This window comes from Hesperophylax consimilis, chromosome 16 (genome assembly GCF_061612785.1).
Source record: "Hesperophylax consimilis isolate HC1 chromosome 16, BYU_Hcon_1.0, whole genome shotgun sequence".
Lineage (NCBI taxonomy): Eukaryota > Metazoa > Arthropoda > Insecta > Trichoptera > Limnephilidae > Hesperophylax > Hesperophylax consimilis.
This window is the reverse complement of record NC_142851.1, coordinates 30,849,508-30,865,124: the sequence shown is the minus strand read 5'-3', so window position 1 is coordinate 30,865,124 and position 15,617 is coordinate 30,849,508. Positions and strand designations below refer to the sequence as shown.

At 34.5% G+C, this 15,617-nt stretch overlaps 1 protein-coding gene across 1 annotated transcript; it reads left to right on the top strand.

Moving 5' to 3' along the window:
- The first annotated feature begins 903 nt into the window (after positions 1-903).
- On the top strand, positions 904-13,791 carry LOC149417040 (uncharacterized). Its single transcript, XM_089641373.1, has 7 exons — positions 904-1,175; positions 1,718-2,076; positions 4,567-4,900; positions 5,409-5,767; positions 6,947-7,246; positions 12,030-12,357; positions 13,211-13,791. The coding sequence occupies exons 1-7, from the start codon at positions 924-926 to the stop codon at positions 13,577-13,579; spliced, it is 2,301 nt and encodes a 766-aa protein (XP_089497499.1). The 5' UTR covers positions 904-923; the 3' UTR covers positions 13,580-13,791.
- Positions 13,792-15,617: the final 1,826 nt, after the last annotated feature.

Here is a 15,617-nt window from a genome sequence, read left to right as displayed (position 1 = left end):
AATAAGAAAATTGAAACAAAATTACCAATACATAAGAAATTAAAACATTAATGTAATTTTGTAAAAGAAAAAAAGTGAAATACAATGGCGAATAACCCCTTAAAAGATGAGAAATTTAGAAATACAATCCTAAACTAAATGATTTATACCCAACCTCTAGAAATTACGATTTTTTTATTTAAAAAAAAAACAGGCAAACCTTTCAACATTTTTTGGAATAATTACTAAATATGAAAAAAAAATTATAACAATTTTATGTATTCAAACCTACTGCCGAACTACTGACTACTACTGACCGAATAAATCATCACAATGATAATTCATCACATATTTAAAAAGTTATATCAAGTCATGGAAAGTGATGAAACAAAAACTTCATTAACTGGGTTAAGTAGGTTAGGTTAGGTTAAGTTAATTTTTTTATTTTTCATCGAATGACTTTATATCACTTTTTAAAGGTGTGTTGAATTGTCACTATGTTGAGTTATCATGAAACCTGGTTATATAGGTAGTGCATATACTACTGGTATGAATTTGAACCTCAATCACGAAAAAGTTCAAACAAACCTTTATGTTTAAAATATTAATTTTAATTTAAAGTAAGCCGATACATACCCTAAGAGGTGTGTCAGCTACGTGACGAAAGATAACAAACGTAATATCACATTAATCCAAAAAAACATCAATTAGCGGAAACGAACAATCAATAAAATAAAAGAACAGATTATAATTGATATCAATAAATCCAACTGTGTCACGGACCACCTGAAACCTTGAATAACATTGATGAGACAATCAAACAGGTGTCTCTTATCTTCTAAAACATACTTAAATCCAAAAGCATCAGATTTAAGAAACGTATAAATACAGAAGCAAAGACTCCAAATAATCATTCAGTTTCGGTATTGATTCATATAACCAACATGAAGTTCTTGTTTGCTTTGATCGCAGTAGTAGCCCTGGGAAGCAGTGGCCTGGCCACCCCCTTGAAGGCGGAGAAGGGTCTCGCCGAGGACTGGGAGGAGCTGGTCGCCCTGCTGCCCCTTGATGACATCGTCAATGTCCTCATCAAGTACCTGGAAGACGATGAGTTCCAACAGGTTCTCGTCTTCATCTTCGGTGGAGAGTTCGCTGAGCTGGTCCTCGAAGTTGAAACCATTCCCGAATACAATGCCGTAAGTACTTTTCTGTTTAATTATTCTTCAGGCGTTGTTTTCTTCCATTGTGAGTTAATTTTCATCAATCAACATATTTTTAGTGGCTATTTTTAATATTTATGATCTGACTCCTCCTTTTTTATGTTGGATGTGTTCAAACAAATTGATTTACTCGAAATCAAACAATTGAGAAAGAAAAATTCCTAATTATTTGCATTTTAATTAATATTAAAGCAAATACACCTCATTTGTAATAATTCCGTTCGAGAATTGTTATGAATAGTAATTTCACCAGTCAAGATTGAAATTCTTTAGAAATACCAGAAGGAATGAAAAAAATATTAGATATTTTAATTAAATATGTAGCAAAGAGAAATGTTAAATAAAAGAATAACTAATTCTTTACATAATTAAAAATGGCGAATTTTATGTTTTAGTAGTTAATATTATGTTTTCTCGTAATGCCAATACTTTAAAACCTACCTGTTACACAATGTGCTATTTACGATTGATACATTTTGATAAACAATCATTGTCTAACTCGATGTTCTCTTTTACAGGTCATTGACTTCATCGAAGAGGCTGGTCTGCCCGTCAAGAGCTGGATCGCCGGACTTCATGAGCTCCTCGGCATCCCCCGCAAGGCTTCCAGGGCTAACTTGGGAGGACTCCGTGGTCTGGTTGATGAGATCAAGGCCCTCATCGACTTCGACGTCATCAGGACCTGGTACAACGGCAAGCTCCAGACCAGCCCCGAGTTTGCTAACCTCTTCGATAAACTGGGATCTCCTGAATTCAGAGGGTTCGTCGATGCCCTGTATGCCAACGAGAGGATCCAGGCGATCTCTGCTCAGCTGAAGGCCGCTGGACTCGACATTGAGGCCTTCCTGCAAGCCCTCAGGGACTTCTTCTACCCCAAGCCCTATTAAGCTATAAACTTCTTGTTTTACATATTTCCGATTTATTCATCTACTCTCGATTGAACATTGGATTGGATGTAAAAATGACTGTTACTCTGACTACAATAATGTGATAATAAAATAATTTCAATTGTTATTTAAAAAAAAAAACATTTTTCATTAAACGAATTCTCTCCTTTCTTTCCTGTCTGTGCAGGTGATATAATTTCCACTTATCTATCCAGTATCTATACATACATTCAAACGGCCTATGGAATTCTTTGCTCGTTTCAATTTACAGTGTATTTTCTATAATTTGGTATATAGCGGCGTCAAATCATTAATAAGTAGCGGAATAACACAGGTAACTAGGCCATCCTAGGCGGTAAATATCTTCAACAGAGTTCTTGTTAAAAGAGTTAAAGTTGTTTATAAACATTCACTTAAGAGATAATGGAAGTGCCTTCCGTAAACTTTTTATATTATTTTTATTTGAACCGCAAATAAAATAATTGTACATAAACATCAAACAATATAAATCAAATGCATTGCGTTTACTATACAATAAAGCATATAAATTATGTAGCACCAAACAACACAATATATTTACCTCATCGACCCTCAATGCATGCAAAATACGATATTATATGGCTAACAAAACTAAGATATTAAGATTAAAATATTACAATCTTGTAGGTAAAATAATTTCATACTGTAGCAACTCAGAGATTTTACTCGGATAGATTATACAAATGAGTTTCTAATACATTTTTTTAAGTTTTAAAGAAGAAAAATAAGAACCTTCTCAAAAAACACATAATTTGGAAAATGTTAACATGAAAACTGATTATTTTTAACACAGTAAGAATAAGGAAAAATTTAAACATAATATTGTAAAATAATCAGAAGAAATCAATGTGAATATTTACAACTTTATTGATTGAATATTTACTTTTAAGGGTTAAATCAATTAACATTTTAAGTACACATAGTCTAGAATCCTGACGAAAAAACCAACGTCATCGAGTACTTTGTTATGAGAATAGACGTTTAGTAAGTTGGTCAGCCAGTGCGCCTCTTGGAGGGTTCCGCGCAGTCATGTAAATAGTGAACGAATTTCTGTCGTAAAAAATAAGTCATAAGATTCGTGCTTTCATTAGTGTACTAGATGACATTAAATTTAACAATTTTTATCAAAATTTAAATCCGGCTACTTTTTTCTAATCTACTAATCGACCCTTATCGTAAGAAACCATTTCCGAGCATGAAAAGCACAATGGGCTTCTAAATAAATTAATAAAAATAAAAGATAAAAAGTTTCAAAATATTTAAATAAAATAAGAATAATAAAAATAATTGGATATTTTGTACAATGCAGTTTTGTGAAAGATCTCAAGGGGGCTTATTATTATTATGAGGCACGATGTTTATATCATTATACTATTTAAAAGTTTTTCTTTTTTTTGTTTACATTTGTCCCTGAGGAAGATAATTTCCTTCAGAACCTATTTTATCTTTAGGGATGCTGTGTGGAGGGTTTTTTTGAGGAAAGAAAGGAGAGAAAGTTCTGGAAAGGAAAAAATTATGGAGGGGTGGATAGAAATCTGGAGGACAGTGTGTCCAGGAGAGACGGACGATTGAATTTATCCCTCCAACTGCGCTGGAGTCCGGCTGGAGAGGTCAAAAGGTTTCCCTCAACCAGTTTTTCTCAATCCGACCCGCCACGAAGTAGATGGACAAATGCATCCGATGACAAGACCTAGACAAACCTCATCCCCCCATTAACCCGGGCACCCCTTCTAAGTCACCAAACGTAGCGGACCTCTTGGGTGACTTATGGCAGGGGTGTTGGCTATACAATAAATTTTTCCCGGGGCGGCGGTACGCATACCCGCCTCCCGAATTGATTTATCTAATACAGCAAATTATTGAATTAATTACATAATAATTTCGTTCTTTAAACTGATATTGTTTGCTTTTTGTTTAGTAATATTTATTTCTAAGTAAACTTTATAAACTAATTTACTAAGCATGGTATGAAAACCTGAATATTTTTAGAAAATGGATGGTAAATTTGAATTAATTTTTCACTAAACATTAACCCTTACAAAGATACCATTAATTTGAAACTTATTAATCCTTTTTGATTAAAGAGTGGTGTTAACAAAGTTATTTATTTATTAAATTTAAAATGACCCCACTAAATAATTATGCAATAATTGAATAAATTAAAAGAAAAAAATAAAATTAAAATGGAGGTCTACAGATTAAACTTGAAAAATAACGAAAATTAAATGAACGAAACGAAACACTAAAAAATACGCACACGCAATTTTCTACACATGCTTGCTGAACCACAATATTATAAAATATGAATTTAGACTAAGGGATATATTTACAAATAAAATTTGGTATCAAAATAGATCGATACCAAAGGCCATTTTGAATAAATTTGATAACATTATCAAACAGGTGTCTCTTATCTTCTAAAACATACTTAAATCCAAAAGCATCAGATTTAAGAAACGTATAAATACGGAAGCAAAGGCTCCAAATAATTATTCAGTTTCGGTATTGATTCATATAACCAACATGAAGTTCTTGTTTGCTTTGATCGCAGTAGTAGCCCTGGGAAGCAGTGGCCTGGCCACCCCCTTGAAGGCGGAGAAGGGTCTCGCCGAGGACTGGGAGGAGCTGGTCGCCCTGCTGCCCCTTGATGACATCGTCAATGTCCTCATCAAGTACCTGGAAGACGATGAGTTCCAACAGGTTCTCGTCTTCATCTTCGGTGGAGAGTTCGCTGAGCTGGTCCTCGAAGTAGAAACCATTCCCGAATACAATGCCGTAAGTACTTTTCTGTTTAATTATTCTTCAGCCGTTGTTTTCTTCCATTGTGAGTTAATTTTCATCATTCAACATATTTTTAGTGGCTATTTTTAATATTTATGATCTGACTCCTCCTTTTTTATTTTGGATGTGTACAAACAAATTGATTTTCTCCTAATTATTTGAATTTTAATTAATATTAAAGCAAATACACCTCATTGGTAATTATTCTGTTCGAGAATTGTTATGAATAGTAATTTCACCAGTCAAGATTGAAATTCTTTAGAAATATCAGAAGGAACGAAAAAAATATTAGATATTTAAATATGTACCCAAGAGAAATGTTAAATAAAAGAATAACTAATTCTTTACATAATTAAAAATGGCGAATTTTATGTTTTAGTAGTTAATATTATGTTTTCTCGTAATGCCAATACTTCAAAACCTACCTGTTACACAATGTGCTATTTACAATTGATACATTTTGATAAAAAATCTTTGTCTAACTCGGAGTTCTCTTTAACAGGTCATTGACTTCATCGAAGAGGCTGGTCTGCCCGTCAAGAGCTGGATCGCCGGACTTCATGAGCTCCTCGGCATCCCCCGCAAGGCTTCCAGGGCTAACTTGGGAGGACTCCGTGGTCTGGTTGATGAGATCAAGGCCCTCATTGACTTCGACGTCATCAGGACCTGGTACAACGGCAAGCTCCAGACCAGCCCCGAGTTCGCTAACCTCTTCGATAAACTGGGATCTCCTGAATTCAGAGGGTTCGTTGATGCCCTGTATGCCAACGAGAGGATCCAGGCGATCTCTGCTCAGCTGAAGGCCGCTGGACTCGATATTGAGGCCTTCCTTCAGGCCCTCAGGGACTTCTTCTACCCCAAGCCCTATTAAGCTAAAAGTTTCATGTTTTATATATTTGCGATTTATTCATCTTCTCTCGATTAAACAATGAATTGGATATATAAATGACTGTTACTCTGACTACTATAATGTGATAATAAAATAATATCAACTCTAATTTTAAATAAATTTTTTCATTTAACGAATTCTCTCCTTTCTTTCCTTTCTGCGTAGGTGATATAATTTCCACTTTCCTATCCAGTCTCGATACATACATTCGAACGGCCGATAAAATTCTTTGTTCGTTTCAATTGCTGTTTATTTTCGATGATTTGGTATATAGCGGCGTCAAATCATCAATAATTAGCGGAATAACACTGGTAAACAGGCCATTCTAGGCGATAAATATCTTCAATGGAGTTCTTGTTAAAAGAGTTCAAGTTTTTTATAAAGATTCACTGAAGAGATAATAGAAGTGCATTGTTATGTTTGCACAAAGCTTGCAAGAGCTAACTGCAAAGTTAAGTATATGCTCACGCGTTGCCGGAATTCGATCATACACCCAGAGCGTGTAAACACACTAGTATATACGCATCTCGGCATGTCTACAATCGGGTGAACACCAATACATACACGTACATCCGCGATGTCTCCGACCTGATATTGGTCACGTAGGCCTATAAGTACCTACAACCAATCATATGGCTAAGATGCAAAACGTGTCCTTATAAGGGCATGGGGCACGCGCCAAAGAGTGGGACAAGCCCCCCCCCGCGAGCGACCAACGCAGGTCAAGTACTCGCGGCCAGCTACCCACGCTTCAGTTCCCTGGGAAGCGCGTGGATTGCAACATGCTGTGTTGGTTCCGAGTTAACTTTTGCCGCTCAAATCTGTGACGCCGTAAAAATGGACCGGCGGAATTGTTTCACCTTGCGTGTCGCCTCTCGAGTACCAGTTCTCCACTTCAAAGGGATCCCCAGAATCACCAGCACCATTACATTATAGAGCTGTGTCCTGTCTCCATCGGCCGCTGGCCACCAGCCCCATACGTTGTAGAGCTGTGTCATGTCTCCCTCTGCCTGAGGCCCACCAGCACGTAACATTATATAATTGGGTCATGTCTCCTCCGTCCGGGCCACATGCTGTCTACGGCCCAGACACCTCTGCTCACCACAGCCGGGTCGTGAAGTACCCCTTTGGCGAACCGACCCGTGCTCCAGCTCTTCCTCGCCTGTTGATGCCGGCCGCCCTTCCTACCGTCCACGCCAGGCTGAGAACAGTGAACTCATAGACCCCTGCCTCAGTCCTGGGCGTCTGCCGCTCCAGCCTGTTTGTGTGGAGCCCCTTGGCCCTCCAATCAGTGCCCCCGCCCTGCTCCATCGTCTCTGCGCCTCCAGCCGCCGCTCTGGCGTCCTTTGTCGTCCAGCGTGGCGTGCCCACGTGGCAACCCTTCGGCTTCCATCCAGCACCCTGCCATGGCACCAGCCCTGGCACCTGCTGACCGTCTCACCGCATCCACCGTAAAGTACACGTGAGCTAATATTATACCTTTGTCAATCAGAGCCCTTAGAGTCAATAGATTGCTAGAAACAAGTCAGGCCTTAAAGAGCTATGTACCTTTTGTAGATCTGTTGATAACCTGTATTACCTGTATTACCTGTACAATAAAAACTCATATCAAGAGACTTGTTTCATTTGGGGAAATTGACTATATATAATCCACACCCTGGAGATTGGAGTACAAGCTCAGCTTGTGTACTCACTCATAGCATATTACTTGGCTTGAATGCTAATGTAACAACTTATAACTATAAGTTACGTTAATAAGCTCTAATGTAACAGCATTCCGTGTAGTTTTTTTGCTTGTAACACAAACAATTTTTTTTTCTAAAAAGCATGAAATAATACAAAATAAATACAATTGGTGTACGCTATGAAGCTTAGTGATATTTAGCTATAAACAACACAGCCCGTTTACCTTACTGACAATCGGTGCATACAAAATCAATAGTATTCATATGATTTCTTAACACACTAAGATATTATAATGTTGGAGGCAAAATAATTTCACAGTATAGCTTTTATTTGGATTGATTTCATCAACCACGTTTTTTTAATATTTTTTATAAATTTGAGAACATTTTAATTTTGTGATGTTTAAGGAAACATTGAAGTTAGGATTTTATTGTTCAATCTTGACGTTCTTGTTTATTGGACAATTTGAATACCGCCGCTTTTGTCAGATATCACCTCAGGGGCGCTTGACAGTTGATGCAGGTATTACAAAAAATATAAATATTACAAAAATAAAGTAAAATTAAGTTAAATAAAATGAAGCACTGGAACAGGTGATGAAGTACAGGAACAGGTGACACGAAGATAGAAGATGGAGACTCTGCAGCAAGAATCCTAGGTGGTGGGGAAACTGGACCAGCTGCTGCAGCGAAAGAGTACACCGCGTCTAGTACCAGCACGAGGTTCGTCATCCGTCCAGGTATGTGTCTGCTGCTAATTAAGCACTGACACAGTATCCTCACATATATATCAGACCTTGGCAGCACCGCTGTGACCTTCGGCCATTCCATCATTCATCTCCATGTAATCTTGTTCCTGGTGATTGTGTTAGTGGTGCAATGTGCCCGCAATAAAAGGCGACGGTCGGGATAATAAATTATCCTAGACTTAACGAAACCCTTATTAGGGCCTTCAGAGTTTCCAGGAATTCCGTTGAAAACGTCTAGCATACCTACAGTTACCGATATTCGTCGCATGTTCAACTTCATCAAATTTCGAATATTTTTTCGCAAAATTTTCGATTATTCATTTTTAACAAGCTGCACTCTAATCACATCATAGTTCTGATTACTAATTTTTAAGTTAATTCAAAATTTTGATTCACTGATTTTAAATATAATTTCAAAGGGATGTTGCCTCATTTCCCTTGAAAATACTAAAAAAAACACAAAGCGGTAAGTTACAAGTTAGTGTATAATTTTAATATCCCGCATTATTTGGTGTATTTATAGACCAATCAGGTATTTTATGGCAATGCAAAACAAAAAACCTTTTCACTATTTATTAGATCTTGACCAACATGCCCGCTCCGTCTCTCTTTCACTACTTGACATCGTATATCGCCATTCCATTAAATATCAAATATATATGCGAAGCCAGGATTTCCAGTTACTTCTCGGAGCTAAATATGTTTAACTGAGTAGGTTCCTACCGGCCTACCTCCTCCGAGACTGGAAAACTGAGTAGGTGCCTACCAGCTTACCTCCTCAAAGACTTTACAAATTACAAAATAATTTTTAAAATATATTAAAACACCATTATGTTAGAGTTAATAATTTATATTTTATTTATTTAATGTATTCACGCCAAAGGGGCTAATACATTTCGCTTATGAGTTAACGTCAGTAATAATTTTTTATACACGGTAAGAAAGGGAAAGCATTTAAACATATTATGAAATAAGCAAATGAAAGAAATCAAATAATGAGAAACTTTTTGGAATTTATTCTTATTTTAGAAGTGAAAAAAATTAAAGTTTTAAGTATATAAATATGATTATGTTATTAGCTAGGCAAGAAATTAACTGAATATGAGAGACATTTTAAAAGTAATTTTAATGATTTTTCGAAGCGGGGGAAACCATATATTTTTTTTACATTAACCTTACACAAGAATCTGTGAGGAAAATAATTTGTCTCAGGACCTTTGCAATCTATGGGAATGCTGTGAGGAGTATAATTTTTAAAATTAAATTTTTAATTTATTTAAAATTATATATTTAAAAAATATTTTATATTTAACTTATAAAATTTAATTATGTATCTAGAAAAAAACTTTTACATGATTTTGCTGTTCAAAGCGGTGTGATGTATTGTTACGTATACATCAACATCGTTCAAGATATGTACCAATAATATGTATTTAAACGGAATATTAATAATAATATAGAATATTTGGATGATTTGAGTAGCTCCAAGGGTATAATATATGAATAATTTTAATTTGCTTTATTGTGGAATAATGCATTTTGCCAAATTTCTTACGTGTGTAGGCTATAGAGATACAAAAGTTAGCTATAATCGAATTTAGATTTCTGTTGTTCTGAAGTTCTAGGAAGTTCTGGGAAGTTCCGGAAAGGAAAACGGTAACTCACTTAATCTGCCACGGCCTCTTCCGATCCAGCCAGCCATGCAGCTAGTACATAGATTCCACGCTTTCGACAATAAGTTGTGACGCTACATTTATTTGCATTAAAAAAAGATTTTTGAAACAATATACATTGAACAGAGAGTCCATGTCAACTTGGACCTCTATAAAAACTTTCTTACATGCTCATGTTTAATAATTTCGACAATCCTTCTGCCATCATCATATAAATATAGACGAGAATTACGGATAGTTTTGTTAACGCTATTGATAAAAAATAATAAATAAAAGGGGGCCAAGGTGAGATTCTTGGGGAACTCCTCAGGTGACAGGGACGAAACTAGAGCAGAACCTTTGAACAGTTCACAGTTTACATACGATTGTCGAGATGAGAGGAAGGAAGTCACTTGTATAGTATACACATTGATTTGACTGTCCCAATTTAGGTGCTGTATGGAATTTTATCAAAAGCTTTGCAATAGTCTATGTAAACCACATCGACTTGATGTGCGCTATCTATGGAAATGAATAAACTATCACAAAACAGTTTCTGCGGATTTTTTGATTTAGCTGTTTTTATGAAAACTCTTAAGGGGGCTTATTTCTATTTTGTATCATGAGGTATTTTTGTTGTACAAAAAAAAATCTAAACGAAAATGTATTTTTTGGCCATCAACTATACAATTACATTTTTTTTAAATACCAACGGTAGAAATGCGGCGTGTCGTGTAGTTTAAATACCAACTTTTGTATGAATTTTACGTTTTTCTTTTATTTATTAAAAAAAATACACAAATATATATTTATAAATGTATTTTTAAATATACAATAAATTATATATTATATTATGTATTTATATATATATATTTTGTGTATTTATATACTTATATTTTTTTTCCGATTTTATGTTCGGGTTAAATCTTCCCCATAGGAAAAACTAAACCCTTCCACACACTTTTCCACAAATTATCATCTTGTCAATCAACATTATGCAAGTCCATTATGTAAGCAAAATAAATACAAAACAATACAAGAACAAGACGTCAACTCACCAGAGATCAAATGGGAAAATAATTCACCGACTCTAGATATTTTCGTATCATAGGGTTCGACTCGGTAGAACTCCTAACAGGGCCTATAATTCCTACTGATCCCTCAACATAAATATTTAAAAAATCTTGCATTATCCTATGTAGGATAACGAAATTGTATAACATGTGTATTTACAATGACTGATAATAAAAATTATATTATATATAATAAAACAATTATTGTTTAACAATTATGATAATAATATAAAATGTGTATAATTATATATTATAAAAGAATTGGTGTTCGTCAAGAAAAAAGTTAAATTATTTAAAAACAACTGAACACTCATAACACCAAAAACAAATTTCAATAGCTTCATTTCAAAACATATTTCTTTTTTTGTAAAGTTACCACATCTTATACTATTATTATACATTCTATGATATTACTTTTTACAACAACACCAGGATCAAGAGCTCATTCTGTTCATTGGCGTAGTTATACGTATAAATATATTTCATTCTTTGTTATTGTGCCATTTATTATGTATAATTGTAAAGTTAATAAAAAAAGTTAAAAAATGTCATTTTTATCACTGAGATTAAAGAAAGCAAAAAAAATATATGCATCCAATAAAATTATTATTCAATATATGAAAAACTGTTTTCTTACTGTTTACAAGTTTTGCCATATAATTATTGCGTGACAGCTGTTTCGCCTTTTGATAATGTGTAAACAGTTCTATATATAAGGCGAAACACAGAGGAACTTGTTTATAAATTACCTGTAGTTTGTTAGTTGAATTATTGGTTTAATAATATTGAATATGTGAAAGAAAAGAGAAAATTAAAATGGAGTTCCACAAATTAAACTCACTAACAAAATATAAATAAATATTAAATATGCAAAAGCATAAAAATTTGTACAAGTGCTTTCTAAACCACACTTCATTTTTTTAATGTGGACTATTCGACAAGCACGCGGTTGAATTAAGACTAAAATTTTGGATCAAAAGAGATTGGTATCATGGTCCACCTTGAATAAATTTGATAAGGTTATCAAACAGGTGTCTCTTATCTTCTAAAACATACTTAAATCCAAACGCATCAGATTTAAGAAACGTATAAATACCGAAGTAAAGACTCCAAATAATCATTCAGTTTTGGTATTGATTCATATAACCAACATGAAGTTCTTGTTTGCTTTGATCGCAGTGGTAGCCCTGGGAAGCAGTGGCCTGGCCACCCCCTTGAAGGCGGAGAAGGGTCTCGCCGAGGACTGGGAGGAGCTAGTCGCCCTGCTGCCCCTTGATGACATCGTCAATGTCCTCATCAAGTACCTGGAAGACGATGAGTTCCAACAGGTTCTCGTCTTCATCTTCGGTGGAGAGTTCGCTGAGCTGGTCCTCGAAGTTGAAACCATTCCCGAATACAATGCCGTAAGTACTTTTCTATTTATTTATTCTTCAACTGTTGTTTTCTACCATTGTGAGTTAGTTTTCATTAATCTATACATTTCTTCATTCTTTTAACCATCATTTTATCTATAGTACATCTTAAAATTATTTTGAATGGTGATGCAAATAACATATTAATTGATTCAAATTATATTTCTTTTTTAATTTTCACTATACATTTATCCTGAAGTATAAACCATCGATTAAATAGTGGTGTTTAGAAAGAGATTTATTTTCATTTAAAAATTAATCAACTGACATTCTAATTTTATTGTAACACATTTTTAAGAAGTATTTTTAGTTATTGTGAAACATTTTCATGCGGCTCTGCATTAATATTAAAAAGCTGATTCCTGACCTTTAGCTTTAGTTATGATAACACAAAATAATTTCCTCGTAAATAATCTAACACAATTTAACAAAAGAAATTCTTGATAACTTTTGTTTAGATAAATATTTAAACAAATTCAACTTTTAAATTACTCGGTTCGGTTTATATTATTTCGGTTAATTTCACTCTTCAAATATATAATATTATTGTTTTAAATAAATTCCCAAAGGAGGAAAAATATAATTACATATTTTTAAATAATAACTACCTGCAATGTTGAAGTAATTTCAAATAAAAGACTAACTTTGCGTTGTTTGGTAAGTCGTAAATCAAAAATGCCAAAACAATTATTTTGAAATCACCTGTCATGAAATTAGCTAATATTATGTTTTCTTGTTGTGATTATTCTTTAGCATGTTTGATTGTACTTGTTACACAGTTTTCTATTTACGATTGATGCATTTTATTATAAAGCATTATCTAATTGGATTTTTTGTTTCACAGGTCATTGACTTCATCGATGACGCTGGTCTGCCCGTCAAGAGCTGGATCGCCGGACTCCACGAGCTCCTTGGCATCCCTCGTAAGGCCTCCAGGGCTAACTTAGGAGGACTCCGTGGCCTGGTTGATGAGATCAAGGCCCTCATCGACTTCGACGTCATCAAGACCTGGTACAACGGCAAACTTCAGACCAGCCCCGAGTTCGCCAACCTCTTCGAAAAGCTGGGATCTCCTGAATTCAGAGGATTCGTTGATGCCCTGTACGCCAACGAGAGGATCCAGGCGATCTCTGCTCAGCTGAAGGCTGCTGGACTCGATATTGAGGCCTTCCTTCAGGCCCTTAGAGACTTCTTCTACCCAAAGCCTTATTAAGCAACTGAATTCTTAATTTTCCGGTTTAATCGTATTTCATCTACACTCGATAAGAAATCTTATTGTATTTGTAAAAATGACTCTCAAATAATGTGATAATAAAATACCTCCCGCTGTACTTAAAAAAAGACTTTTCATTTTATGAAGTACCTCTACTACTTCTCTCTGATATATCATCATATTCTTAACCTTATATGTAATTTAATTTTCTTTGTAACTGGTTCATCGTCTTATTTCTTCGCTTCAATTATTCATTAAGATTCAAGATTTAAGCTTAAGATTTCCTATAAGTATTACTGCTTTCCAGCCCCAATCTTAAATTATGTTACACATGCAAGAATAGAATTGGACCAAATATTACCATTAGAGGACACCATCACAGATTTGTATAAAAAATATGCCATCAATAATTTTCGGAGTGTTTTCAGAGAACAATTTTTTTACCATTCATTTTTTACAATGCAAATCTAACCCATATGACATCTTTCTCATAAATTTCTATAAACGATATCAAAACTTATGCACACGACTTGCACGTATATCGAAAGAAATATATTATAAAAATAAATTAGATAAATGCAACAAGTACCCCAAAAAAATTTGGCAAATCCTAAAAGAAATATCCCATACATCTTTAAAGAAAAGCGATTCCATAACCGAGATTAAAATAGATTACGAGATTATAAAGACATCAAAACAACCACTAAAAGTATTTAATTTTGTGAATAACTATTTCGCTAACGTCGGCAAGGTATTAGCAAACAGAATCACTACAAATGACGATATCCCAGAATTCTCAACCCACTATACACACACTAGTGTTTCTTCCTTTAATATTCCATACATTACCCAAATACAAACACTAAAACTTATAAACGAACTAAAAAACACAAACTCTCAGGGTAGCGACAAAATATCACCGATGACACTAAAAATAATAAAGTCAGCACTTCTTATCCCACTTACTATACTTATAAATCGGTCCATTAAAGAAGGAGTGTTCCCAACTATTTTGAAAACGGGCAAAGTAATTCCAATCCACAAAAAAGGAAACAAGGAAGAAATTAATAATTACAGACCAATTACAATTCTAAACACGCTTTCAAAAATTCTCGAGAAACATATCAAAAACCACCATTAAATTTTTCTTAACAAAAACAATATACTATCACCAAATCAATTTGGATTCAGGGAAAATATGAGTACCTCACATGCCATAGCCTCAGTAACAGACTTCCTCAAAACAAATATAGATCAGGGTAAAAAATGCATTGGAATATTGCTAGACCTGGCAAAAGCGTTTGACACAATTCACCACCAAAACCTGTTCAATAAACTTAAATATTTCGGAATCACGGGAACAGAACTCAAATTAATTGAAAGCTACATGGAAAATCGCACCCAATATACCTCAATAGAAAACACATGTAGTGACAAGGAACAAGTATCCTACGGAGTACCACAAGGCAGCGTACTTGGCCCAATCCTATTTCTTATTTATATTAACGATCTATGTCACCTCCAAATAGACGGGGAAATTATAAGCTTTGCTGATGACACTGTGTTACTTTTTAAGGCCACTGACTGGAACACACTTATCACAAAAGCTGAAGTTGGCCTAAATATTACAAAAAAATGGCTTGACTCTAACTTATTAACTTTAAATATAGATAAGACTAAATTCATAACCTTTAGCATAAACTCGAGAGGCCAACCCGTCAAAAACATCTACCTTAAAATACATTCCTGTCACTCAGCGAGCACCCCATGCAATTGTCCTCCAATCACACAAACCGAAAATATCAAATATCTTGGAATATACTTCGACCGTTATTTAAAATGGGACAGACATATTGAATCGGTTAAAGGAAAGATAAACAAGTTGATTTACTTTTTCAAAAACGTGAGAAATATACTAAACATATATGATATTAAGAATATATACCTCGCAATAGCACAATCTATAATGGAATACGGCATTATTGCCTGGGGCTATGCCAGTAAAAAATACATAGACACACTATATAAAGCTCAGAAA

Coding starts and splice junctions, on each gene's coding strand:
- LOC149417040 (XM_089641373.1), top strand. CDS start 924: ATGAAGTTCTTGTTTGCTTTGATCGCAGTAGTAGCCCTGGGAAGCAGT. Junction 5,768..6,946: donor AGGGACTTCTTCTACCCCAA/GCCCTATTAAGC, acceptor CCCGTGCTCCAG/CTCTTCCTCGCCTGTTGATG. Junction 12,358..13,210: donor CCATTCCCGAATACAATGCC/GTAAGTACTTTT, acceptor TTTGTTTCACAG/GTCATTGACTTCATCGATGA.